The following is a 26,798-nucleotide window of genomic DNA, read 5'->3' as shown; positions in this document are numbered from 1 at the left end:
TGTTGATTTGTTGAGTGAGCCGTCTGTGTAGGCGATGGTGGATGCGTTGAAGTGGTTGTGTTTGATCTCGTTAAAGAGTGCTCGTGCTTCTGAGGGATTGTTCATTGACAATTGTTTGGAGAGAGGGAAGTATCTGATTGCGATTGGGGTTTCCTTCCAGGGTGGTCTTTCTTGTAGATGGGGGTATTGTTCAGGTTCAGCTTGGAATAGGTCTATGTCGGCTAGGATGGTGCTGCCCATGGCTATTTTGAGTGACAGGACGTTAAGATCTTTCCAGCTTTTGGGGGTTCTTTTTATCTCCCAGCATCTTTTGTACAGGGGGTGGTCTTGTAGTTTTTCGATTCTGAAGATATAGCGAGCGGCTAGCCAGGTTCTTCTAGTGTCTAGGGGTGGGATGTCGAGCTCGCATTGCATTTCTTTAATTGGGGTTGATTTAGGTGCTCCTAGGATAATCCGGAGAATGTTGTTCTGGACGGACTCGAGCTTTTCTTTTCTTCCTTTGCTGGATGATCCGTACACAATGAGTCCATATTCTAGTCTGCTTCTGATTAGGGCCTTGTAGAGTATGCAGAGTGAGTCTATAGAGGGTCCGTGTTTTGATCTAGAGAGGGCTTTGAAGAAATTTTGAATTTTAATTGCTTTGCTGATGGCTACCTCGGTTTGTTTAATCCAGCGCAGACTTTTGTCGAAGTGGATCCCTAGGTGTTTGACTCCATTAGCTTGGGTGATTCTTTTGCCATTCAGGAATAGTAGGAGTTCAATTTGGGTTCTTCTCTGTCTGCTGAAGTTTACTAGGATGGATTTTTCTGGCGAGAATTTTATTCTCCCTACTTTTTGCTCCATTTTCTGACAGCGTCTAGATGGGGGTGAGTAGTTCTTCCGCTTCTTGGCGGTCGCTTGAGTGGATGTGACTTTCAATGTCGTAAGCAAACATGCAGGTTTCTCCTGGTGGTTGTAATGTTGGGAAGTCATCTATCATTACCGAAAATAGGAAGGGGCTGAGAGGCGATCCTTGGGGGACTCCGAATTGTAAGGGGCGGTCATCTGATAGAGTGTTGCCTATTCTTACGTTGTAGGATCGATTGCGGAGGAGGTTGTTGAGCCAGCCCAACATGTTGCCGTTCACGCTTTCGTGCTTAGCTTGTAAAGGAGTCCTTGGATCCAGGTGGTGTCGAAGGCTTTAGCGATGTCGAGGAAGATGGCGTAGGTGTTGAGGGGCCTTGTGTTGTTGAATCCGTCCCGGATGTAGTGCTCGAGTCCTGTCAGGTTGTCCAACGTGCTTCTTCCTTTCCTGAAACCGCATTGAGTCTTCAATCTCAGGCCTTTTGTTTCAAACGACCATGATAATCTTTGGTTGATAATTTTCTCCATTATTTTTCCGAGAAAGGATGTGATGGAAATGGGGTGGTAGGACTCTGGTTTTTCTGCTGGCTTATCGGGTTTTCGAATTGGGATGACGGTGGCCGTTTTCCAGTCTGGAGGGACGAAGTGTGTAGTAAGCATGCGGTTGAAGAGGTGAAGAAGGTGCGTTTTGTTGGTATCCGTTAGATTAGCGATCATTTGATTATGAATTAGATCTCTTCCCATGGAGTTGCTGTTTAGTTGTCTGGTTGCGTAGTTTAGCTCGTTGCTTGTGATTTGGGAGTTGAGGGCGTTGAGTTCGCTGGATTCGATTCCTCTGATTATGTTGAGCTCAAGTCTTGGATCGTCTGGGATGTCTTCGCTTTGGTGATCATATTGGATGGAGAAGATTCTGTTTTTTTTCTTTTGCTGATGTAATGATTTGATTTGTATCAGGGTCTTGTATTGGGGAGCAGTTGAGGTCTGGGGCTCGGGTGCCGTTGATCCTCGCCTTGGTAAAGGCCCAGGTTTTAGTTGCGTTGCTTTTTGGGCTGAGGTTGTTGATGAACTTGTCCATTGAATCTTTTCTGGCCTTGTTAATTATTCTTTTTTTTTTCGTTTTCTTTTATTCTCCAGGCTTCTTTGTTGGACTCGCAGTTTACTCCTCCTTTGCTGGGGTCGCATAGATTTCGTGCTCTTCTTGCTTGAGCTACTGCTTTCTTGCAATTTACTGTCCACCACGCTTGGGCAGGTTCCGGTTTGACTTCTTCGGTTGGCTTGGAGAGCTTGATTCTGCTGGCTTTGTTGGCTTCCATGATGGCGTTGTAGTAAATCAGGTATTTGATTTCGGTGTTTTCTGTTGTGTAGTATTCGCTGTTGTTGATAATTCTGTTGATTTCGTCGTTCCAGGTGATCCAGTCGGCTTCTTTGAAGTTCCAGGTTGGTGGTCGTGCGGTGGATATCGTGGGTTCGGACTTGACTTTGAAGTGGATCGGGAGGTGGTCGCTGTTGAGGTGGGGGCCGGTCGTTATTTCGGATGTCAGGGCCAGATGTGATGACATTAGTGTCAAGTCGATGGTTGAAGAGGTGAGTGTAGTTGGGTTTTTTCATGTGCCTAAATTTGGAGGGGTTGCTAATTCTAGGTCGATGTCTTCTTCTAGGATGTGGGCGATGGCGCGTCCGCTTTGGTTAGGGTGGCTGCAATTCGTCTCCCATCTGCCGTGATGGGCGTTGAAGTCGCCTCCTACGATTAGATTTCCGCCTCTGCCCTGGATTAGCTGGTTGAGTTCTTCTTCCTCGAGGGCGCTTCCGTTAGGTACGTAAACTGAAAATATGTCCATGAGGTGATTCTGATTGTTTCTCTTTATGGCTATAGATCCGCCAATTGCTTCTAGAGTTTTAAACTGGGGTGAAGGTATTTGGTGAAACTGAAGTGACTTGTGGATTAAACTCCGCCGCCTGGATGGTCCGTCCGGTTTTTGTGAGCTACATGATAATTTTTAAATTTAACTGAAAATATGTCCTTCCAGTAGGTTTCTGAAATTAATACAATCGGGGGTTTGAAGAGATGGAGGTGGTATTTGAATTGGACTAAATTTGCTTTTGTTAGGCTTCTTGCGTTGTATTGAATAATCAACATCATTTGTTTTTAATGGTTGTTGGGGTTGCTGAGTTGTTTTTGCTTTTGAGTCTTTTTAAGTACGGGTTGGTGTGCTTGTCTTGGGGGGTTTTGGGGGTTTGGATTGGTTGTTTGTTCTTTTCTCTTGGGTTCGGGGGGTTTGGTGCTTCGTGATGGTCTTCTTCCATGGTATCGCTCGGCTCTTCTTGATGATTCTCTTCCATGGTGTCGCCTGTATCTGCTAGCGAGGGAAGATTTTGGATTAGACCTATCTGTGCGTCTAATTTGTTGTTTGTTGAGCTTTGTCCTTTGTTGAGGTTGGATAGGGTGTTTTGGATCTGGTTGACCGAGTCTTCGAGGCCATCGACTTTTTTTTCTAGTGTTCGGATTTTCTCCCGTTCCGTTCTGAGTTGGTTCATCTCTGCTTGGATGGCCAGGATTTGGCCTTTTAGTATCTCTGCGTCCGGGTTTGTTTCAGTGTTGGGCAGGTTTCTCCTGACTGCTTGGCTGTAGGTAGATTTTCGTTCATCGATTTGAGGACGTCCATCGTAGATGGCTCGGGAGATAGCTCTCATTTGTGAGAACTTGGGACAGTTGGGTGAGCTTGAGGGGTGGTTGTTGTTTCAGTTGACGCATTTTGTGAGGCTTCCCACAGTTTGCGAATACCTCTTCGTTGCTGCAGAAGTTGGCGGTGTGACCTATCTTCTAGCATCTCTTGCATCTGAGGGGATTGGGTCTTTGGGTTTCAGGGTGGAAGGCTAGGCCATTGAGGAAGATTTCTTATGGGGGAGGACCTTCAACTTCTAGGGCGACAGTGGTGGATGGCAGTTTTTCTGTACCTTTAATGGTGGTGAAGCGGTGGACATTTGTTACCTTGTATCCTTTTTGTTTTAGCGCTAGGTGGATGTCTTCGTTGGTGTCGCCTTTCTGATAACCAACGGTGGTCCAGACCACCGTTGACAAAGTTGAACTTTTCCAGTTGAACCAAGGGGTCTGGCAATGCAGCATTAGAACTTTTTTTGGAACTTTCCCCGGCAGAAAAGGGAAAAAGGGAAGAACTTTGTTGTTTTTGGAAAATTATTGTAAGAGGGGTAAAACAAGATAAAAGGAAACGAAAAAGGAGAATTATACGGGGGAGGAAAACAAAAGGAAGGAAGGGAATGTTACCTTTTTAGCCATAAGTAAATAAGTGCTAGGAAATGCCGCGATACAAGCGCCCTTAATAAAAACAAAACAGTCTGTCGGAACCGTGTGCATCTCTGCGTAACAGTTTTGCGAGCAGGTACAACAACTGCAACATGAAGCACGAAGATCCTTTTGAAACTTTGTGTAAAGCCGGTGCTAGCTTATCATCACATGTGCTTCATATTTTGAAACAAGTGGGTTACACATCTTTTCGTGGAATATCGCAAATTGATTCTACAAAAATCAGGCGCATTGAGTCATACGTGCAAAATACTATGGCTTCACATAGCAACTTAGTTGATATGACGGATGAAGAAAAGAAAAAAACGTTCGGTGTAGTGTACTGGAGAAATCCCCAAAATTTGTATTCTTCGTCGGGAAAGAGGACGAGATTTCTGCAGCGGCTAATATAGCTGCCACGTACGTCAAGGAATTTGACAAAACCATTCATGTCTCATACCCATTGGGTGGGAAAAGAAGAAAATTGAGCCAACCAGTTTCTTCATCAACTAGTGCCAGCACTGATCAGACAATAGCGGGAAGCAGTACCAAAAATGACAGTTCAGGTTCAATACAAACCCCTAAGAGAAATCTCACGCAATATCTTAGTTCGTGGTTGGCAAATACGCGGTTGGCAACTAATAATTACACTAACGAAGACTATGAAGTTGATGAACGACGTAACCAATTGAAATGTAAGCAATGCCCATAAGTCAAAATGCAAATATATATTCGCTTAGGAAACTGGAAGGCAAATTCTTTTCAAAATCGTGTTAAAATTGTGCATGGAGTTCAAGGTATTTACGCACAATAGATTTATTCAACGCATATAGTAATTTTATTATTATCCCGGATTTCTTCCGGGACAATGTACTTCTGCATCCGAGGCTGAACCGCAGCGATATTTGTTTTTGTCAATTTATTTGTAAAAATTTATTTAATCAGCAGGTAAGCTTAACAATAAATTTATCTTGTACAGAATCTCACCTACCAGGATTAACCAAGTTTCTGGATCGCTGATTTTCCATCGGCTCTTTAACCTTTCGGTAGCCCATCAAGTACATTTTATTTAACTAAAAACATCACCCCTAACGTCATCTTTCCCACAAAAGTAACAAAATATATGTAAGGCAGTCTTCCGCCAAACCTAATGGGTATCGGTTTAAGGATCCTTTGGTTGTGGAGTTTGCAATGTTTACATTGCTACTAGGCGGAATTAAATATTACGACTTCCTTCATGCAAATGCCAACAGTGCCATGCCGTCATTTCGTACAGTGAACTGGCGCTTCGCAGAATTATATCTATCTGTTCGCGAGGGAGAAATTAATTAAAAAAATCTTGTCTACTATCTAGAGAAAAACAGTATTGAAAATTCGTTTCTTTGTCTGAAGACCAGACCAGCATGGTCAGCAAAATTTAATACTTAAACCAGTCTAATTCATTAGTGGGTTACAGCTACCCATTGAAAGAAAATGGGCTGTCTGATTCTGAACTTGGTGTTCTAAAAACTCTCGGTGATATTGTTAGAGTGATGGGGGACAAATACAAACTGGCGCAAACTGTTATGGTGATAATGGCACAACCTATTGCAGCTTATTCCCCAGCATTTAGAATCGTGATGTATTCGAGTGACGGTTCGTTTACGGCAGAAGATCTGAAACACCGACTAGAAACAGTATGCAATCATCTTAAAAGAAATGATTTTGAAGTTCTTACTTATGCTTCCGACGGAGATGCGAGGGAACTTAAATTCGAGCGGCTATCATCTCATCTTGGATGGACTTCTCAACCAAATGGTATTTCTGACAAATATTCGTTCTTATGTTGAGCTTAGTATACTACTTCTATAATTTTTTTGTGCGTTGAAAATTACTCTACTTTGACCTAAGATTGGAAGAAGGCTGGGCTTCTATTTTCTGTGCATACTATCCCTTTGGGTTTCCTTTTTCATTCAAGATACCCAACTTTTAGGAGCAAAACCAACAACTAGATTTTTGAAAACAGCTAGTTTAGAAAAATTCTACCCATTAGGAAACTACTTCGCGACTAGAGTTCACTTAGACGAATATGGTACTCGAACGTAAAATAATTTTTTTTTGTTTTTATCTAGCCTAGGGTAAATTTTTACGGGGATCATTTTTTCTAGAGGTTTGTTACCTCGAAAAAATTTATTTCACGAGATATTTAAGTTTAAAGTTGTATTAGGCTCCTCCTTCTCAAATTTGGCTGTTCAGCCATCTTTGGTAGGAGGAGCCTAATTAAGGCCCCAAACAATGCAGACGAACAGCTGTTGAGTCAGTTTTAGCTGTTCCTTTAATAATCGATTGATAGAATATCGATCAAGATTAAAGATCTCGATCATAGATCAACATCTCGATCGATTATTAAAGGAACAGCTAAAAATTACCCTGGGCTAGATAAAAACAAAAAAATTTTATTTTACGTGCGTGTACCCTATTGCGAAATAAAGTTGGAAAAGACAAACATGGTTTGCGCGATTGCGATGTAGACCTTAAAGACAAAATGAACTATCCGTCGGTTGAAAGGCTGTGCAAACAAAATGTCATAGATCTATTGGAGCAGCACGTACCTGGTATGAAAGAATGTTAGATTATTTTTCGGAAATTATAGTGCTTGAATTACACATTTGTTATTTCTGTCGTAGGATCAGACGCAACACGCTTCTTCTTTAAGCTAATGTTATATTCCACCTCGAGTTTTTTGGATCCAAAGTTATCCCCACTAAGTCGCGTTTATCGGATTTGGTTCGTCGCTTTCGGTCTTCGGTGTTGGAGGTCTTGGATTGTCGCAAATCCTTCTTACACACTCGAACATAATTTTGTGTCGTCGAATGTTTATCTCTGTGTTGAAATTAACGCACACAGCCTAGTTATGATTCTCATTAGACTGAAGAGAGAAAACAAAGCTCATCTGCTTTTACCGTGGCTTTTTGGAAATCAATCTGCTGAAAATTTCTTTCGACTCCTTCGATCGCTTAGTCCAATGGAGTGCACGCAAGTAAATGTTACATCGGTGGAATGCAGCGAGTGGAAGTGCCGGAAGGCGGATGCTGCTCTTCTTTTATCTAGTCGTGGTAAAGAATTAGGCCTATCATTTGCAGAAGGCAGACGGCTTTGGATGGTGGATGCAAAGGAATCACCTTCTTTGGAGATGTCGTCAATTGACGAAATATTGACTGAAATATTGAAAGCCAAATCTGATGTTCAGACAGCCTTCCTCGCATTTGGTATATAAAATTTCATCTATTTCAAGAGGGATATTGCTTTATTTAAAACACGTTGATTTTTTAGGCTTGATCAAACCTGGAGAAACTTTAGGAAAAATCTCGAAATCTTTCATGTTTGACCAACAGTTGGGAGAGAGCCTACAAGAGAAACTGCTGTCAGAACCCATAAGCAGCCAGCCAGGATCGAGCGCTAGCACTGATTTTATATTGAAAGAGACCAATGACGATGAACTGTTGAACAATCCGCTAGAAGATGGATTCCTGGATGATGCACAACTTCCGCAGATGCTAGATCAGTCAGAAATCGAAGCGTTCGTTACAACTTTGTGGACCGTCGGCGAAGCAGATCTGAAAGACTTTTCTCACTTGCGAAACTGCAATTTAGAAAATTCTAGATATGGCAAAGTCTTTGACCAAATTGGAAATGAGAAAAGTATTCAAAAAAGGAACAGTTGTTTGGTTGTTACAGGACAGATTACGCAAATTTAGCTCTGATCGTGTTTTGCGATTTCGTCAAATATCTGAGGATTTGAATAGAAAAAAATTTAAGTTTTTCAACGGGTTGAGAAGCGAACCATTCGTCTGACTAACTGGTGCCTATTTGAAAGAGAAAATGGAGACGGCAGACTCCTTGGGCAGGTGATGATGTTTTCACTTCTGAATGGTTCAAAGAAAACAAGAAACAGCATCCAAATATGGGTGTGGGAGATGTGCGGGAATGAAAAAGAAGAAGAAGCTGTTGGTGTTCTCTGCGTTTTTAAACATCATTTCATCAACTACAGTTGAACTATAGTTGACGCCAAAATGCACCCACAATTTCGGCACGTGTTAGATGAGACGTAATTTAAATAGTTTTTCCAAAGGAATTGATTGCCTGTGCAATTTTCATGATTAGTCCATTTTTGCTATTGTCAGAGATGACTTCAACGGCAATGGCTACTTTATCTATTCCTAGGACGGCGTGGTAGTTGGAGAGATTGCTGGGCAATGAGCAAACTGTGACTTTGATTGGAAGGTAGAGGAAATCCAGTTGCTTGTGGGGATCTCGAACACGGAGGGATGTCGAGTTGGCTTCGGAGAATCGTACTCCATTGCCTTGTTCGACGATCCGAAGCTGGCAGGGTTGCATTTCCTTCCAGGTATCGTCTCATACAAAGTTCACCAGGTTTTGATGGGAAGATGCAGCTGCTGCGCCTGGATGTCGCCGAGGGGTGAGCTAATGGTACAGTTGGGACACTCCGATTGAAGAGTCACCTCTTCTAAGTGACAGTTCGTTGTTTTCTCTACCGTTGTGCGAAGCAAAGTTGTTTCCACAAATGGGTACCCTTCTAATGAAAAAACATTGTTGCCAGCAACCTACACCGGTTTACTTCTGCAGGCCCGCGTATCTCTCATTCTCTGACATGCCGCTTCGTCTACTTATATGGGTGTTCTGCTATGCGTCATTGTATTCCACTGCATGAAGCTTTTATAAGCTGAAGTGGTCGACACCCACATGAAACAAATATGGCCGGCGAAACGTTTCACTTCTGGAATCGTGGAGTACAAAATGTAGCTCACATGACTAGGAGGCGCACAGGCGGTTTCGTATTTGCACTCATCCTCGGGGAATTGCAGGAATCCTAAGTTCGTTGCATTGTTACACTCACACACCGTTGCATTGAAAGCAGTAAGGGGACCAGGAAAAAGGAGGATGAGAGCCAACACTGAGAGCAATCTAGACAGAAACGAAAGCACAATAATATTTCACTTATGGTAAGACAGTTTTCAAGAGGTGACGTGGTCGGAGACCTTCACGTTGGGGAGGGGGTTATCGATAGTTGCGGTCGATGGATCCGCAGGGGTGTTGGGGGGAGCACGAATGTTTTGAGAGTCAGGGAGGACAGGAATACTTTGTTTGGAACATCATCAAAAGTTCAAATGATGCATTAGGAGACATGTTATGATTGGGGACGGGGGACAGCGGGGGTGAGTTCGTGTCAGTTTCTGAAGACGAGGATCGATTAAGGTCGGGTAGTGGTCTGTCGACCGTATCCAAGGTAACGTGGGGCAGGTCCCTCCAAATCATGGACTCGCACAAGGGTTTGAGACGGTTCACGTGTACTAATTGTGTCTGTTTACCTGTATACTCCTGAATTTCTACCGTGATGTTTAGATAAACCTTTGTGACCCGATATGGTCCGATAAACCGAGGAATAAGCTTTTTACTAGTCTTTATCAGCGGAGTCTTCATTGTTAATAATACTCTGTCTCCGATTTCGTACAACAGTTCCTGTGCTCGATTATTGTACTGTTGTTGTTGTAGTTGTTGTCTCGCTTTCCACATAATATGCTTCGCCAATTGAAACGCCTGGTGAATACGTTGCATTAATTGACTCTTATAGTTTGAGGGTACTAATGTGATTTCGAACGCGTAGGAATGGGTCAATGGGGAGGACGGGATCTCGGCCGTGATTTAAGAAATACGGTGTTTCGTTAGTTGATGAATGAACGGAGTTCCTGTAAGCAAAGGCGATTGGACCTAGGCAAGGCATCTTCCCATTTCGCAAAAACCTTTCTGAGGTATTTACGTACCATATCCATCATGGTCCGATTAAACAGTTCCACAAGGCCGTTAGTTTGAAGGTGGTATGCGGTCAATTTGAGGTACTTAATGTCTAGCGTTTTGCAGAAGGATGTGAATAATTTGGAGGTGAAATTGAAGCCCCTATCTCTGACCACCGTTCGAGGAGGGCCATGGTACAAGATTACCTTATCCACTAAGGCTTTCGCCGTCACTAGGGCGGTAGTGTTTGCTAGAGGTACAACTACAACCCATTTTGTGAAAAAATCGGTAATCACCAAAATATAAGCGTTTCCCATTAGGGAAGGAGGTGTGACAGGACCTAAAAATCTAATTTTAATACTTCAAACGGTCGATGGGTTAATTTCAATGGATTTAGAAATGTCTGCAAACGTTGAACGGCGTTGAGCGGCACACACAGTAGTACATAAATGAAAATATTTCTTTACATCGTCAACTAAAGAAGGCCAATAATACTTGTCCTCGAGTCTAAGGCGGTTTCTCCTGGTCGCCAAATGGCCGGAAAGAGGTGAGTCATGGTATTCTTCCAAAAGTTGCTTTGTAAAAAGAAATGGGACCACTACTTGAATTTGTGATGACCGTCTTCTCTTCTGAGAGAGAAGGGTGCCATCCCGGCACAAAACGTCATTCCTAATGAAGTACAGACCGATTTCTTTCATCCAGCAAGGGACCGGGTCTTTGCTTCCGTCTTTTAGTTCTCCGTGTTCTAAGAAATATCTTATGTCACTACAGAGTGGGTCATCCCTCTGTTCCCATACAAGGACCAGATTATCTGATACTTCTTTTTCCCTTACAGACCATATTTGAGTTTGAGACAGAAAATCTGCATTTTCGTTGACTCGACCTGGGCGGAAACGTATGGTGTAATTCATGTTGACTAACATGATGGATCAGCGTCTTAATCTTCCTCCTTCGTCCTTGAAGGTTTTTAACTATTGCAACGGGCGATGGCCACTGAGTATTACGAAGGGTTTGTCTTGTAGGTAGTGTCGGAATATCCGAATTCCGAACACGACTGCAGCGGCTTCTTTCTCAATGGTAGAGGAGTCGAGCTCAGCTTTTTTGAAATGTTGGCTGGCGTAAGCAATTGGTCGATATTTCCCTTTCGTGCATTTGAGACAGGAAAGCCCCCGCACCGTAGTTACTGGCGTCTGTGAAGATGATGAATTCCCTGGCGAAATCGGGATATGCTAACACGGGTTCTGTTATTAAACTATTCTTTAAGCTTTCAAAGGCAGCAATTTCTTCTTCCCCCCCCCAAACGATCTTATCCTTACGTTTCCCTTTCGACTGTTTTAAAAGGGGATGAGCAATGGTGAAAAAATTCTCAATAAACCTACGATAATAGGACGCAAGTCCCAAAAAGGATTGCATCTCGACAACGGTAGTCGGCTGGGCATAATTATGAATAAACTACTTTTTCTGGATCAGGGGCTACACCGTCAGATTTTATGCCCTAAAAATTGTACGGATTTGCGGAGAAAATTACATTTCGACAGTTTCGTTTTTAGATTGGCCTCGTCTAATAAGGCGAAGATTTGCTTTAGATTTCGGAAGTAGTCCTCCGGGTTTTCTGAAAACACCATGATGTCGTCAAGATACACTAAACAATTTTTTCCTAAAACACTTCTAAGCACGAAATGCATCAATCGCTGAAACGTCCCTGGGGCGTTAGTTAGCCCAAAAGCTAACCTATTCCTTTCATATACGTTATTGTAAACGATAAAGGGCGTTTTCTCCTTGGATTCTTGATCCATTTATATCTGCCAGTAGCCGGAGGCAAGATCGATTATGTAGAGAAAACATTTTGACCGCTAAGCATGTCATCGTCATCCTGGGAAGTGGAAAAGAAAATTTCTTGGAAATTGAATTAAATTTCATATAATCTACGCAAAAACAGATTTCTCCTATCTTTTTCTTCACTAATACGATGGGGCCGCCCAAGGTGAGAGGGAAGGTTGGATGAATTTGTCCCGGAGAAGTTTGTCGATAATTTCCTGGGCTACCTCCTTTTGGTAGGGGGAGAAGCGATAGGCTCGCTGTCGAATGGGACCCTGTCCTTGAGTATCTCTGACATAATTAACTAAGTCGGTATGACCCAGTTCACTAGTCTGAAAAGGCGAACGAATGATGGACGGATATGGTCGGTTAGTACGGTTCCGAGTTTCTCCCGATATTCTTCTGGAATGTCCTTAAGGCATTCCTCAAAATTATAAGGTGTCGTGATTTTGGTGAATAAAGATGCGATTCTTGCTGTTTCGTTCCTAACAAAAGAGATTTGACCCAGAGATGTTGTATTTGCAAGGTTGACAGTTCTAATTGATTCATTTACTAGTACTAATCGGAAGGCGAATTCTATCCCTTGCGAAATGAAAGGATCTATGCGTAGACCCGTCGGTTATCCTGGATTACCCTTAAAAAGAAATGTGGTGTCGGGGGTAATTGGACGCCATTCTCCCCGCTCTCCATTAAGCATGCCGAAAATGGAGGTATGGTGACTTTTCCCCCTGTCACGATGAACGGTTCTAGTCGGTTATTGTGATGATGCCATCTGGCAACACGGCACCCGTCGGCTCCATATATGGGAGAGGACCCCCTCCCTATGCCAGTCAGTCTCTCTCAGTCTCTGTCTGCTCGTCATAGAGCACTGGCTGTATCCAATACACTGATCCGAGCCGCATTCTACTCTCTCTGGTTCTGACTTTATCACAGTTATTAAATTGATAAGGTTCTCTAACCCGGTATACCCGCTTCTCAAACCCATCGATCACGAATTTGTACTCATAGAGGGCATCTAAACCTGGAATGCAATCCTCCATGATGATTCCCTGAGCGACGACGAACTCCTGTGATAGAAATTCGGGGGGATTCTCGTTTTCATTTGTTTTAATAGTGCCGATGCACGATACACATACTAAAACCCCAATAATTCAAATCATCCTGTGTGATAACGACCTATTTTAAGGTTGCTTGTATACAATTGGAGATTGGATGTTGGACTGTTCTTTTATAGCACTTAGAGCATCTTTATATTTCTTGTGATAATTTAGTTCACCATTGGGAACATGGCTCTACAAGAATTAAATTAGTTATTGCTCAAGTTCCATAACAAACAGGCAACCAATAACTTACACCAAAGTGACGTTTGCCATTGCTTCTTGTGTTGTTGTAAACAACGAAATATTTCTCTTTGCCATTTTTATCCATCTTTGGCTTACATCCTGGGCCAGTTCCGACACTCTGCACAGGGAAGTCAGGTCCATTAACATTACCATCTTACTTCATAACTTAGCAAAGGGTGTTTTTGAATTCGCCTGCCAATCCAAAATTTTTAAAACCTCGTTTACGTCAAAAAAATTATTGTACTGAAGGAGGAGGAGCTGGGGGTTTAACATTATAGATTCTCCGCATGACTTTCATCACCATCGAATGCTTCCCTACATGAAAGCAATCAATGGCCTTCAAAGAAGAGCTCAACATAGAGCGGCAAGTGTTTATCGTTCTGTATGCCTTTCCTTCTTCACATAACATCGCTAGGAAATCTAATACCTTATTTAAACCAGGAGACAAGGGATCTTCACTCTGGCGAAGACACCAAGCACGCCAACCGTTCCACGCGCCTTCTGGTATGCCACTCCTTTCGAAATGCATAGAACCTTATACCGTTCCCGGATAATCTTCAGGCGGCTAATGACAACGTCCGACTGGATACTATAGCGGATGCGGACATCCTGACGGATCAGACACGCCCCGTTCCATTTTGGCAAAATTTGAGGGGGCTCGCACACCAGACTCATAAAAACTGGGTACCAGGGTTGCACTTGCCAAATCAGGGCTACCAGAATCATCTCCACCCGATCCTTCTTTATTTTGTTCAGGCAACGGTGAATCAAGTAAAATGGAGTGAATGCATATCCCAGGAAGAGGCTCCAATTCAGGCTGAATGAATCCACGGCCATCACATCCGGTTGGTGCTGCCAGCTGGTAAAGAGATCCAGCTGTCGATTCCATTTCGCAGAAAACAGGTCCTCTTGTAGGTCCAAAATGGCCTGTAGTTTACGGAAGACAGTTGGATCAGTTGTATCCAATCGCTCACATTGGGGCGCATCCGTGACAGCCGGTCTGCAAGAATATTAAGAGCACCCGGGAGGTAGACAGCCGACTGATCTTCGCATCATCTTGCGATCCGTGCCACAATCGTACAGAAATTTTTGAGTGCGTCCCTCCAGATTTGTACACATAAGCGACAGCCGTACGATTATCCAACATTAACTGAATAGCAATATTGGAAGCACCTGCCGTAAGGGACTTTAGTGCCCACAGTGCCGCTAATAACTCAAGCTCTTTTTTTGCCGATCGTCTTAACTAGTCCAAGGGCCATTCGCCGACGCCCCGTTCAGCGCCGCCCCCCCCCCCCAGCCTGAGAGTGAGGCATCGAAGTACATGATCAAATCCGGAATGCTTCCCGAAATAGCTTTCCCGTTTCATCTGGCGAAATTTTCCTTCCACTTACTCAAATCTTGACGGGCTTCAACGCTGAAAATGATTTTAGACTGGAAGTTCTTACTCAACCGGTTCACATGCTCGATATACAATTGCTGAATTACTCTGAAGTGAGCCTGAGCAAATGGAATGAATTGCACTGCCCACTCGAAATTACCCAAGATTTTTGCAATATCCCGTTACTTATACTGATTCTGCATTCAAGGCTTTCTCGCAAAGCAGCACAATATCACTTATCGTCTTCGGAAGAAGCGACAAGGAAAGTTTCTCTGAATTGATTAGAAGACCCAGATCAGTCTTGCCGTAAGCGCTGAGCGATCGCTCCACTTAATCACTCCGCTCGCGCTCTAGCGGAGATTTTTAAGCGGAAGCTTAGCTTAAAATTTTTGAAAGAGCGGTAAGCACCGCTTCCACTAGATTTACTCATGCGCCATCTATCAATGAATTTTGTTACTAGGTGTATGTTTTCATTTGTTTATGTATTTTGTATGCATGTCGCCTGTCTCGGTTGTAATAAACGAAGAGTTGTAAGTACTAAGCCTACATTTTCCGTAAATTCCGTTTCCGTCGAATAATTAAATCATTTTATTACTTGAAGCTGCCAAGAGGAAGGAAGTGTGGCATCCAAAAAAAAGTCTGGCTTCCACCAGAAATGTTTGAATTTGTGCGTGAAATAAAAGATGTAGCCACGTGTGAGTATAAATGTAAGCGGATGGCTCTATTAAGTTCTTAAGGGTATCAAATATTAGCAGACATAATGCAAAACGTCACATTGAGGTTTTTCGGTTTTTCAGTTCTCAGCTTATGACCGTGAATCACTGTGATTTAATATAGGAAAGCCATTGCACACCAACAGACAATACTGCAATGACTCGGTTTCTTGATCTAATCGCGAAAAACAAGAAAGTTACGGAGAGACTAAAGCCAGTAACAAGTATCGAACAATGGGAGTTTCCAACACAACATGCGTTAGATAACTACATCACTGTGTGGGTCGCAGCTATTTACGTTTTTATTATGACATTTACTGATTTGATTTATTTGTATGTTTTACCAACAGGAATACTTAATAGTATCAAGACTTTCATTCAACCACGTTGGAAGTGAAGCTTTTATTACTTACACAAAGAAATTAGCTGGTGAATGCTTGATTATTCGCGGAAGAACGTTTTTTTACTAAAAAGGTTGAACAGTTGTTCGAAGTGAGAAGGAAGCAGCTAGCTGATACACTTGAAAAGATTGATTTTGTTGCCACTACTGCAGATGGCTGGAGTAGCCCTCACAGAAAAAAAATTTATTGGTGAAACCGTTCATTGGTTCAACGAAAGAAATAAGAGAATCAGTGGCTGCCTGACGATCAAACGCATCATTGGACCAACTACCTATTTAGTCATTACCCGTCTTCTTGAAAAAAATCACAGCGATTTCAACATTAGTGGAAAAGTGTCAATGATGACCACAGTTAACGGATAAAATTTTTTGAAATCGGCAAGAGAATTTAATTTACATTCTGGTGCTCCAAAGTTTGACGAAGAACAATGCGATGAAGAATACGACCACGTTGAATTTCTTAATCTCTCCACAATTTCATCCAATCTTCCACAACCAAGTCAGCTGCCTAGAGGAGTACTGCCAGTTTGCCTGCCACCACATTCGAAATGTGCTTGCCACTTGTCAAATCTATGCTGTACTGTTGACTTGGATAAAATTACTGATCCCACTTTTAACGCCATCATGAAAAGTGTTGAAACGAAAGGTACTAAACTTTGCAACGCACAGAGCTTCAGTGACAATACGTCAGATATGATTATAATGGAACTTGGTGGCCTTTTCGTGAAGAAAAACGACACAAGGTTGAATTCAGGATACAACTCAAAGTTCAGAGTGCATCATTTTGCTACAAATAAGAAAACGGAATTATTCAAATTGATGGTGACATTGAAAATTGAACCGTTCCAGCCAGTTGAAATAAACTTCCTTGCAGATTATCTGAAAATTCTAAAAGAAGTAGTTGATTTCCTTAACATTATGCAAGGTGAGGAAAATATCGGTATGGGTTATATACTTCCAAAGATATTTATTTTATAATATTAACTACCTTCCTTTAAAGAAGATCGTACTGTTCAATTATGTGGCCCATTGGTTGAAAAACTAATATCATCTTTCTCAACAAGGTATTAAAAAACTGTTTAATTGGTAGTAAAAACACTAATAGAATTTCTTGTGACTTTCTTTCATTTTAGATTCTGCGACATCAAGAAAGATAGTTTCAACATAAATGCTGCTTTATGCCATCCAAAATTCAAAACCGATTGGATTCCCAATGAAATTGAGAAAACCAAAGCTGTCAAACTATTCATGGAGGAATTCAATCGACTTTCAAATGTCTGCAATAATTCTCCAAATAGGTATCGCATTAGTTATGCTTCGTCTCGTTTGATTAATATTGTATAGTGATTAATTGCTTAGTTCCATTAATGAAGAACCAGCGGAAGCGCAACCAAATAGAGAAGCTGTCGGTCTAAGCCCAAAGCGGGCAAAAGATTTCTTTGTTTATCTGAAAAAAAAATAAAAGATCAGATAAGAACGAAGCAGAATTGTTCCTTGATGACCCAAGTGATTCCATGGCGCAACTTGAAAACTATCCAAACATACAGAAAATGTACAGGTGTGTTCAATGAAATTTTAAAGAATCCTCTTTGTGATATCTCTTACAACATTGATAACTTTGATTCAATAGAAAGTACAATGTTGGTCTTCCTGCTTCAGCAGCAGTAGAAAGGTTGTTCAGCGTTTGTAAATTCATTTTTGATGACTACAGAAGTCGCTTATCTGATGACCATTTTGAAATGCTGGTATGGCTGTATGTTAATCGTCGTGTTTTTTATACTTGGTAGTGCATAGATTTCTTCATACTTGTAAACATCGCTTTTTACATTTGGGACTCCAATATTGATTTTTCATATCTATGCTACCAACTCTCAATAAGTGACAAGTCTAATCTGTGCAAGAATTCAAATTCAATATATTTTCACAACTGACAAACTACACAAATGTAATCTTTTCTTTTTAAGCAGTAATGAATTATTGAAACCATCACGCTTTAATTTCTAATTGCGGTTATGTGAACGGAAAACTAAAAGTTTGCAGGGGAAATGGTACACATTTCCAGCGCTAGATGGCACTTATGAGCGAAATGTTTAAGCGCTGCGCTCAAGCGCTCAGTTCAACGCTTTCAGCGCTAGCGCTAGCGCGAGCGACCGCCATCTTGAATAGCGAGAAGGGAGCGGCGCTCAGAAATCGATAAGCGCGCGGCAAGACTGACCCAGATATTCGATATACCTCGCCCGCCCTTCTCCTATTGATTTTTGTGTATTCATTAAGAACCCACAAGCTTCCAAAATCTACACTGTTATAACAAAATCTTTTGCTACCCCTTTCTTGGATTGGTTCATAATAATGATGTCATCTAGATATATTATAAGCCTAATCCCCTGTCTATGCAAAAAGGCGACTACAGGCTTCAATATTTTGGTGAACGTCCATGAGGCCAACGAAAGCCAAAGCATAAAGACAAAAAAAAGGATAACTTTTCCCCCTCCACCTAAACTGACGAAATTCCTGGTCGTCTGGGTGGAGTGATATAGTCAAATACGCGTCCTTCAAGTCGATCTTGCAAAAATTATCGCCCTCTCTTACTACTTACTAGCTGTTTCAAAATCCCAATACCTTCCATCTTGAAATGTTTCGGTTCCACCACCCGATTCAACCTCTTTTAAATTAATAATCGGCCGATAGCTGACCGACTCCTGTGTATTTGTCGGAAATTTACGACGCTCTATTTTTCTTAGTATTGTAACAGTCATAGGATCACGTTAATTGCATGTACTAGAAACTAGTGCAGGGCCTAAATATTTCTAAGCATTGTTTTCATATTTTTATTTGTAGTATTTCACCAAGGTCTTCCGCGTATCATCAAGGATGATGCGCCAGTTTTCCCCAATTTCCCCTCAAACGTTTCATCTCTTTTCCACTATTTTCTCATGTTTGAAGAAACTAGCTTCAGATTCTTTTTCATCGTCATTGACTAGGGGAGACTGGAGTAAAACGGGACGGTTTTCGTTTGCCCCCTATATCTCCCCAACTTATCATTTAATTTCTTTAAATTTTTTTTTTATGTATTCCCTATTGTAATGTACCCCCCATATTTTTTTTATAATTTTATAATAAACCATTTCCCCATAAAAGACCTTTAAAGTTTACTCAGATTTATGAGAGGAGCCTATTTTTTGGGGTAAGTGAGGACACTGGGGTGGATGGTAAGTAACGTCCTCCGTTTTCGCCTTAAAATTCATTAATAAAATTTAAAAAAATTTAAAAAGTGTTCCACTGCATAGACTCTTTGAGTTTATAAATGTTTCAATTTGATTATTTTGTTAATGAACCTTTTTTATTATATAACAAAATTCCTTATGGAGCAGTAGGATATGCTGCGTTGCCAGGTCAGGAAATCAGGCCTCTTTAAAATGCTGTACGCTGATTGGCCCATAACTGTCCCATTTTAGGCAAAAACAGCTGTCCCGATTTCCCGATTATGACTCTTTTTTAAAAAAGTTCATACTTTCTAAATGAATTGATCTAAAATTCTAATTTTTGTTTTAAACGATCAAGAAATGAAACAGCTTTATTTCCATATTAAATTTACATGCCATTAGCGTTTATTTCTTTCTATAAACATAAAATGGCGGAAACAAAAATTTCTAAAAAAAACCGTTTTTTTAGTTTTGTCAATAACTCATGCAGTTATTGACAAAAATCAACCAAATTTCATGCCAAAGTAGATTATACAGATTTACATAACATACTAAAAATTTTTATAGTTTTATTAACATCTACTATTTTTCCCCCCACTGTCCCTTTTTACCCGGTGTCCCGTTTTACTCCAGTCTCCCTACGGTCATCTTTATTCACTCTCTTGTTAATACAAAGTTTGAATTGTAACTAAAGTTACTCAATCACTCCTCGCACACTTGCGACAATCTACTCTTTCTCTTACACTAGTGTCGGAAACACTATTTTCGACATTTTAGATGCCATGACTAGGATCAAAGAAAATTCGGGTTCAACACTGCCACACAACGTGTGGCGACTCAACGCAGGCTGTTCAACGCATAAGTCATCGCATCTTTAAATTCATCAAAAATCAACACAAAGTAGGATAGCAAACTGTTTCATTGAAAATTGCCAACAGATCACATCTTGTAGCGCTTCGTGGAGTCAGTAGAGGTCAAGCTACGACGCTCGTCCGACGACTCGAAGCTGTTTAAGCTAATGCAGAACTCGATGCACCCCACAAATTTCACGAGCTAGAAACTAAACATCAAGCGCTGTACGAACGATACCAAATAATTGAGGAATTGGATCAGCAAATGTATGCTTTGACTCAAGCGGACGTAATGGAAGTCGACGCTGCGGCAGTGGACACTGTCAACACAGTATATCAAGACGCGCTTAGTCTTTTTTCAACACCGAATCAACGTTATGAGGCGCGCAATCGAAGCAGCAGATCCATATCGACGACGAAATGATGGAGCAGCGCCAGGTCAGCAAGTCATTGTGCCGGCAAGAGCAACGAGTAGACCGAAAATTACGCTTCCGCGTTTAAATGGAGAGATTCTCCAATGGCGACAGTTTTGGAAGGCTTTCCAAGCGGAGATCCATTCTGATGTCACTCTGGCCAACATTAATAAATTTAATTACCTTGTGGGTCAATTGGAGCCCAACGTTCTTGGCACGGTTGCGGGTCTCACACCGTCTAATGAATATTATCCCGTGCTAGTAAATTTGCTAACAGAGCGTTTCGGCAGTATTCCCAAGATTACAGCGGCCTACATGCGAGCTCTCTATACTCTCTCAAAAGCCTTCATTTATTCTACGATTATTTTGAATCATACGTTCGTGGTTTGGAAGCTTTGGGCAAAGCCCCCGACACCTATGGCGATCTACTTGTTTGTATTCTACTGGACAAGCTTCCCATTGAAATTCGAAAAAATGTGGCTCGTCAACATGATCAAAAAGAATGGACATTGGAGCAGTTGCGAAAAGCTTTAAGGGGAGAAATTCGCGGGATGGAAGCAGGCCAGTCATCTTTTCTTCCTCATCAACAACAATCATCCAGCAGAAATCAACAGCAGTATCACGGCGGAAAGCAGACTGTTAATTTATTCAGTGGTCAATCAATCAAAAGATACCCATGCGTTTTCTGCAGTGGAGCTCATGCTGCGACTCAATGTCAACAAGTGACGTCAATTGAAGAGAGGAAAAAGATTATTGGAAATAAAAAGATATTACAATTGTTTCAGCCCGAAACATCAAAGCAAAGAATTTCAGTCACCTTTGTCCTGTCGAAGTTGTGGAGCTCGTCATCACTCCAGTCTCCATTCCAGTCCTGCAAAGTCCAGCAATCCTTCAACGTTGCCAACGAAAGTCAGCAGGAACCATTGTCAAACGACAGCTTTAAGTTCTAGTAGTGTGTATGACATCTTTCCATTTGTCTTCCTGAAAACGGCTATCATCACAGCTCAATCACAACAGCATGAAGAGAAAGTCAATGCACTCTTTGACGAAGGAGCTCAACGCTCATGGATGACGAGAAACGTAGCCAAACGGTTAGGTCTTCGTGCAAAGAGCAGAGAATGGTTGATCTTATCGGGATTTGCCAATGCTCCCACTGCGCCGAAATATTACGACCTGGTTAAGCTCGTTGTAGTCACAATTTGAAAATCAAACGATCGTCGTTTTAGCCATAGTCATGGATTTTCTGGTTAATCCATTGGAAGAAGGATATCGGAAGAATCTCCAAGATCTCGCACATCTCAAAGATTTGCGTCTCGCTCATCCCTTTACTGGACAAGAGACATCCATGTAGACATTCTTATAGGAGCCTAATTTTATTGGAAATTCATCGGAGATGAAGCCCCGATTCGTGGTCAAGGACCGACAGCAATCAACTAAAAATTAGGCTATCTTGTATCAGGACCACTAGACAGTGTTCGCGTCTCAAAACCGAAACAGTCAATCAATCACCTCATTCAAGCAGTAGATTGCGACGACTTGTCTTCCTCTGGTGCCTTGAAAAATTGGGAATTTTTCCTCATCAAGAGAATGTCAAAGAAGCCGCTGAATATGCTGACAAATGCACCGAATTCAAAGATGACCAATATACGGCCCGTTTGCCATGGAAATCAGAATATCAAGAGCTTCCTGCTAACTTTAATATGGTGCAGAACACTCTCTAAAAAATACCGTATAGCGAATGGAGCCAAGGACCAGACATTCGAATCTACAAAAGTTTTGCATATAAAATGTATAGCAAATAATGTATATACTGTATAGTTTAAGTATCTCACCCTCAAAAAATTTCAAGGTTGAACATTATTTAAACGCAATGTTTTGTAAAGGTTTTCTGTACCCAATTGTATAGAAAACGTAAGTACCAAATGGTCAAGGGGCGTTTTATTAAACTGACAAAGGAGGTTTTTTTTCTTTGAGTCTGTCTGACAGACAATAAAAAAATTCAACGAGAACGATTAGTTAAACCTTTTCTATGTAATTTTTGAAAAAAGGGACAAATACAAAGACAAGGTTGAAATAGGTTTACAAAACAAAATATTTTAGTCGAACAAAGAGCCTGTCATTTTTATGTATCCCATCTAATGGGTGAAAATAGAGGAGGTCATTAACTCGGCACAAGCATTGTAAAGAAGGGTATGAGGGTTCAATAACGTAAGAAAAGGAATGGTTATCGAAAGTTTCTGTATTATTTAAACTAACCAACAAAACGAGATCCATAATACTGTTAAAGATGATTTTTTCAATTTTTCCAAACGTAAAGCCTAGATCAGATTTCTTTGGCAAACATAAAGGCGAAACTGTTAATGAAATGAAACAAGGATAGTATGAGCGAGGCTTCTGTATATTAATACAGGATAGAACATCTTTCAATTTATGACATAAACATAGATTGAGTTGTGTGAATAGAGTAAATATATATAATTACCAGAAAACACACGAACAAAGATAGGAACAGATACCAGATAAATATAGAAAGTGTGACACTAGTATTTCTGACAGTGACCAACAGATAGACTTACGTCGTTACTTTGCCAATCGACAAGAGACGAGAGAGAGCGGTGACAGCTAAACAGCATCCCAAGATACTTCCAGTTAGCCTACACAAGTCAGTGCCCTCTGGTGGTCAGTGCCACCCGGTGGTCAGTCTACTCATGTTTGCTTTCTCTCAACACTCCCTCTCAAGCATGTATGAAGATGTGAAGAAGGAATCAGATTGACAACAACAAAAATTCAAACAATATAGTAAATTATTGTTGCAGGGTTTCTTCTCATTACTTCATCTAATGGGATGTAGGGCAGTCTGAGTATCCTTTGAACAGATGTAAGATTAATCTAAAGAATCAGAGAGGAGAATTAGTTTTGCTTTGACGGGACAGGTAAAATTCCCATTAACTCCCGTAGGATAGAAAATCGTGGATTAGGTAGGATTTTTGTTAGGGGATCTGCCAGTTGATCATTTGTTGAGATGTACGATACGTCAATGTCCCCAGCTTTTTGTCTCTCGCGAACAAAATAATAATTGACATCGATATGTTTGGTCCGTTGATGGAAAACCGGATTTCTGATAAGCTGGATAGTAGATTGATTGTCGCACATTAGAGGGATAGTTCCATCCCATTCCGGTCTGACATCCTTCATCAATCTTTTTAACCAGATTGCCTCTTTGGCGGCTTCACAGGAAGCTACAAATTCCGATTCTGTTGACGATAATGTAACGCATGGTTGTCTGCGACTGGCCCATGCTACTGGCCCACCTAGTCACCAGCAAAATTCGAATCTGAGTATTCTTTTAGACGATCGTGATTGAGGCCAAAACGTATACCGTAGTCTTGCGTTCCTTTAAGGTATGCAAAAATTCTTCGAACTGCAATCTAATGATGTTTCTGGGGTGATTCAGAGAATTGTGCCGCTTGACCAACTGCAAATGCGATAACTGGCCTAGATACGATTGTCAAATATAGTAGGCTTCCAATTGCCCCTCTATATGGCACATCTTCCAGGGGATCTTCACCAACATTTTGAGTAAGACGACATCCGGGCGAAGCTGGAAGGTTTTTAGGATGGCAGTCTATCATGTGGAATTTCTTTAGGATTTTCCTAATGTAATCTGGTTGTGATAAGTAAAAAGGATTTTGTCTTTTCAGTTTCGAGTAATGGAGATGCCAACAAAATGATTAGCAGGAGTACACCGCATCTCGAAATATTTCTTCAAATATTCAATTACTTGTTTTACCAGATTCCCGTCATCACTGATTACTAATCCATCATCAATCCAAATTAGGACGAAAAGAACTTCTTTGTTGTTTCGACGAAAGTAAAGACACGGGTCGGCATCACTTGATTGTAGGCCGAAACGTTTGAGGAAACTATCAAAGTGGCGATTCCAGACTCGTGACGCTTGTTTGAGGCCATACAAACATTTCTGGAGGCGGCATACAGAATTTTCTTGCCCGGCTTGGACATATCCTTCGGGTTGCTGGAAATAAATTTCTTCTTCTATTTCGCCGTACAGGAAAGCAGTCTGTACATCTAGTTGCGACATTTCTAGATCAAGAGTGGCAACAAGAGATAGGATTACTCGAAGAGTGTCATATTTAATTACGGGTGAGAAAGTCTCTTCAAAATCAATCCCAGGTCGTTGTGAGAAACCCTTTGCAACCAATCTTGCTTTATATCGCGGGGGAGAATCTTGGGTACCTTGTTTGAATGTAAAAAACCAACGAGTCTTGATGGGCTTACAATTGATTGGAAGTGGTGTGAGGTACCAAGTTTTGTTGGACATGAGTGAGTCATATTCTTCCTGGATGGCTATTTTCCAAAAATGTGCATCTGCACACTCCATTGCATCAGAATAGGATGTCGGCTCATATATTTCTGTCATCTGGACATCAGTTGAAAGAAATGAGCTCCAATGACGGGTTGGTACACGAGAACTCGTAACGGGTAGGGCGAGTGGCGAATTGGTGGTGTCGAACTGGGAAGAGGGTCGTGTCCACGTTCGGTTGAATGTCCATTTTCAGGTAGAATATCTTCCGACGGAGCTGGATCATCTTCTGGATGTAACGATGTGGTATCTGGCTGTTCTGAACAATCAGGTGGTGATTCTTGTTGAATATCCATCTCCCCTGCAACTAGAGGCATCACGTCAACGATGTTGGTTATTTGTTGTTGTGGTGTTGTAGCAGGGTTTGTCGGTTTTGGATAAAATTTGCTGACATCGTCTAGTTGTGGTGAAAAATGGGAAAAAATGTTACAATTTTCATCAAAAATTACGTCCCGACTTATTTTAATTTTTCTACCGATGGGATCCCAAAAGCGGTAAGCTTTTTGTGTAAGGGAGTATCCAACGAAACAGAATTTGAAACTTCTCGATTCCAACTTGCGTCTCTCAATTTTTGGAACATGAATGAAGGCAGTCGAACCAAAAATCCGAAGATGAGAAATATCAGGCTTCTTACCGTACCAATTTTCATACGGTGTGAGTGGGGACGCGCTGTTGCAGACGCGGTTGAGTGAGTATACTGCGCAGGCAATGTCTTCTGCCCAAAGTTCTAGTGGTAAGTGTTTGGCATAGATTAGGGATCTTGCGCCTTCCATGATTTTCCGGTTAGCTCTTTCGGAGACTCCATTCTGTTCAGGTTAATGGGGTGCAGATGTTTCAATCCTTATGGCTCTATCAGATAGCCAGGCTTTAAAGGATTGATTCACGAATTCACCGCCATTGTCTGCTCTCTGTGTATGCACGATATGTCCAGTTTCACTTCGAAGAGTGTTGACGAAATTCTTGAAAGACTCAGCTACTTCTGATTTTTGCTTTAGAAAATAAACTGCTCGCCATCTACTGTGGTCGTCGGTGAAGAGTGCAAAGTATTTTGCTCCGCCTGGTGTTGGTACGTGCATTGGTCCGCACACGTCGGAATGAATTAGTTGACCAACCTTGTTCGCTCTTTCACGCCCAACTGGAAAATGGGAACGCTGAATTTTTCCGGAAACGCATCCCAGGCATGGTTGTTTGGGTATGCTGATATTTGCCGGAAGTTGAAGACCTTTTACCAGTTGTTTAGATGACATCTTTAGGATGGTCTTGTAGCTCACATGCGCCAATCTTTGGTGCCACACGTCGATTGGTGTGGATGGTGGTACTGAAAGGAGTGCTGTGTCTGTCTGTTGTTGCATCTCTGATAATTTTGGAAGAATAGACAAATGATAAAGCGTTTTTCCAATCCTCTCGCCCATCATGACAACTGCTTTGTTCTTCTTAAAGATGACTTTGGTCTCAATGAAATGTACAGACAGGCCAACAGCGGTAACAGCAGCAATCGAAATTAAATTCGTGCCAAGATTGGGTACATAAAGGACATTTTCAATAGTGACTATTCGCTTGATGGTACCTACTTTGACAATGAATTCAATACTTCCGTATCCACGCACGAATAGACGAGTAGACCCGATTCCACTAACAGTCCACGAATCAGAAAGAACTGGTTTGAAGGTGCAAAAGAAGGAACGTTGGTCACTCATGTGCTGTGTAGCACCTGAGTCTCCGAACCAATCTGAATTGCTTCGTCCAATGAAACATGAAGACGAAAAATAAGCGTCATCATTGAGATGTTGTTCAGGGTTATCAGCGTCTTCTTTTTCTTGATTTGATGCAGCTTTAGCAGCACTTGCGTTGTTCTTTTCTTTCCTTGCATCTTCTTCATCTCGAATTCTTTTTCGACAAACTTCTATGGTGTGGCCAGCAATGTTGCAGCGTCGATATTTGCAAAATCTATACGGTTATTGCCTGTAGTTAGAACGGCCACAACGTCTGGAACGATCACGACCACGTGAGTTGAGGTTGAAAGTTTGTGGATAAGACGGGTTTTGGTGGGCGAAAAAAAGCTGCATCCTGAGCATCCGGTTTTCCAGTGTTCCATCTTTTCGCCATCTCTTCCTCTTTTAGTAGACGGGATGTTAATAATGCCATGGTCCTATCTGCAAATGGGACACTATCCCACGCTGTGACAAAACTTCGATAGCTGGGTGGCAAGGTACATATGATCTTCGTCATGATAGAAATGGCGTCGATTTCTGCTCCAATATCAGTAAGTTGTGTGGCCATGGTTTCTATCTCAGTTATATGCACCATGATGTCGTTGTCTGGTTTGAAACGATACTCAAAGAATCTGGTTTGAAGTACATA

At 41.6% G+C, this 26,798-nt stretch overlaps 1 protein-coding gene across 1 annotated transcript; it reads left to right on the top strand.

Moving 5' to 3' along the window:
- Positions 1-1,714: 1,714 nt before the first annotated feature.
- Positions 1,715-2,631, top strand: LOC124199609. Its single transcript, XM_046595454.1, has 5 exons — positions 1,715-1,728; positions 1,798-1,897; positions 2,028-2,177; positions 2,251-2,427; positions 2,502-2,631. Exons 1-5 carry the CDS (start codon positions 1,715-1,717, stop codon positions 2,592-2,594), a joined length of 534 nt encoding a protein of 177 aa, XP_046451410.1. The 3' UTR covers positions 2,595-2,631.
- The last annotated feature ends 24,167 nt before the right edge of the window (positions 2,632-26,798 follow it).

Source organism: Daphnia pulex, chromosome 8, assembly GCF_021134715.1.
Source record: "Daphnia pulex isolate KAP4 chromosome 8, ASM2113471v1".
NCBI lineage: Eukaryota > Metazoa > Arthropoda > Branchiopoda > Diplostraca > Daphniidae > Daphnia > Daphnia pulex.
Note: the sequence above shows the minus strand (reverse complement) of the source record. Positions and strands in the feature narration are given on the sequence as shown.

Coding starts and splice junctions, on each gene's coding strand:
- LOC124199609 (XM_046595454.1), top strand. Junction 1,898..2,027: donor GCGTTGCTTTTTGGGCTGAG/GTTGTTGATGAA, acceptor GGGGTCGCATAG/ATTTCGTGCTCTTCTTGCTT. Junction 2,178..2,250: donor ATGGCGTTGTAGTAAATCAG/GTATTTGATTTC, acceptor TCGTCGTTCCAG/GTGATCCAGTCGGCTTCTTT.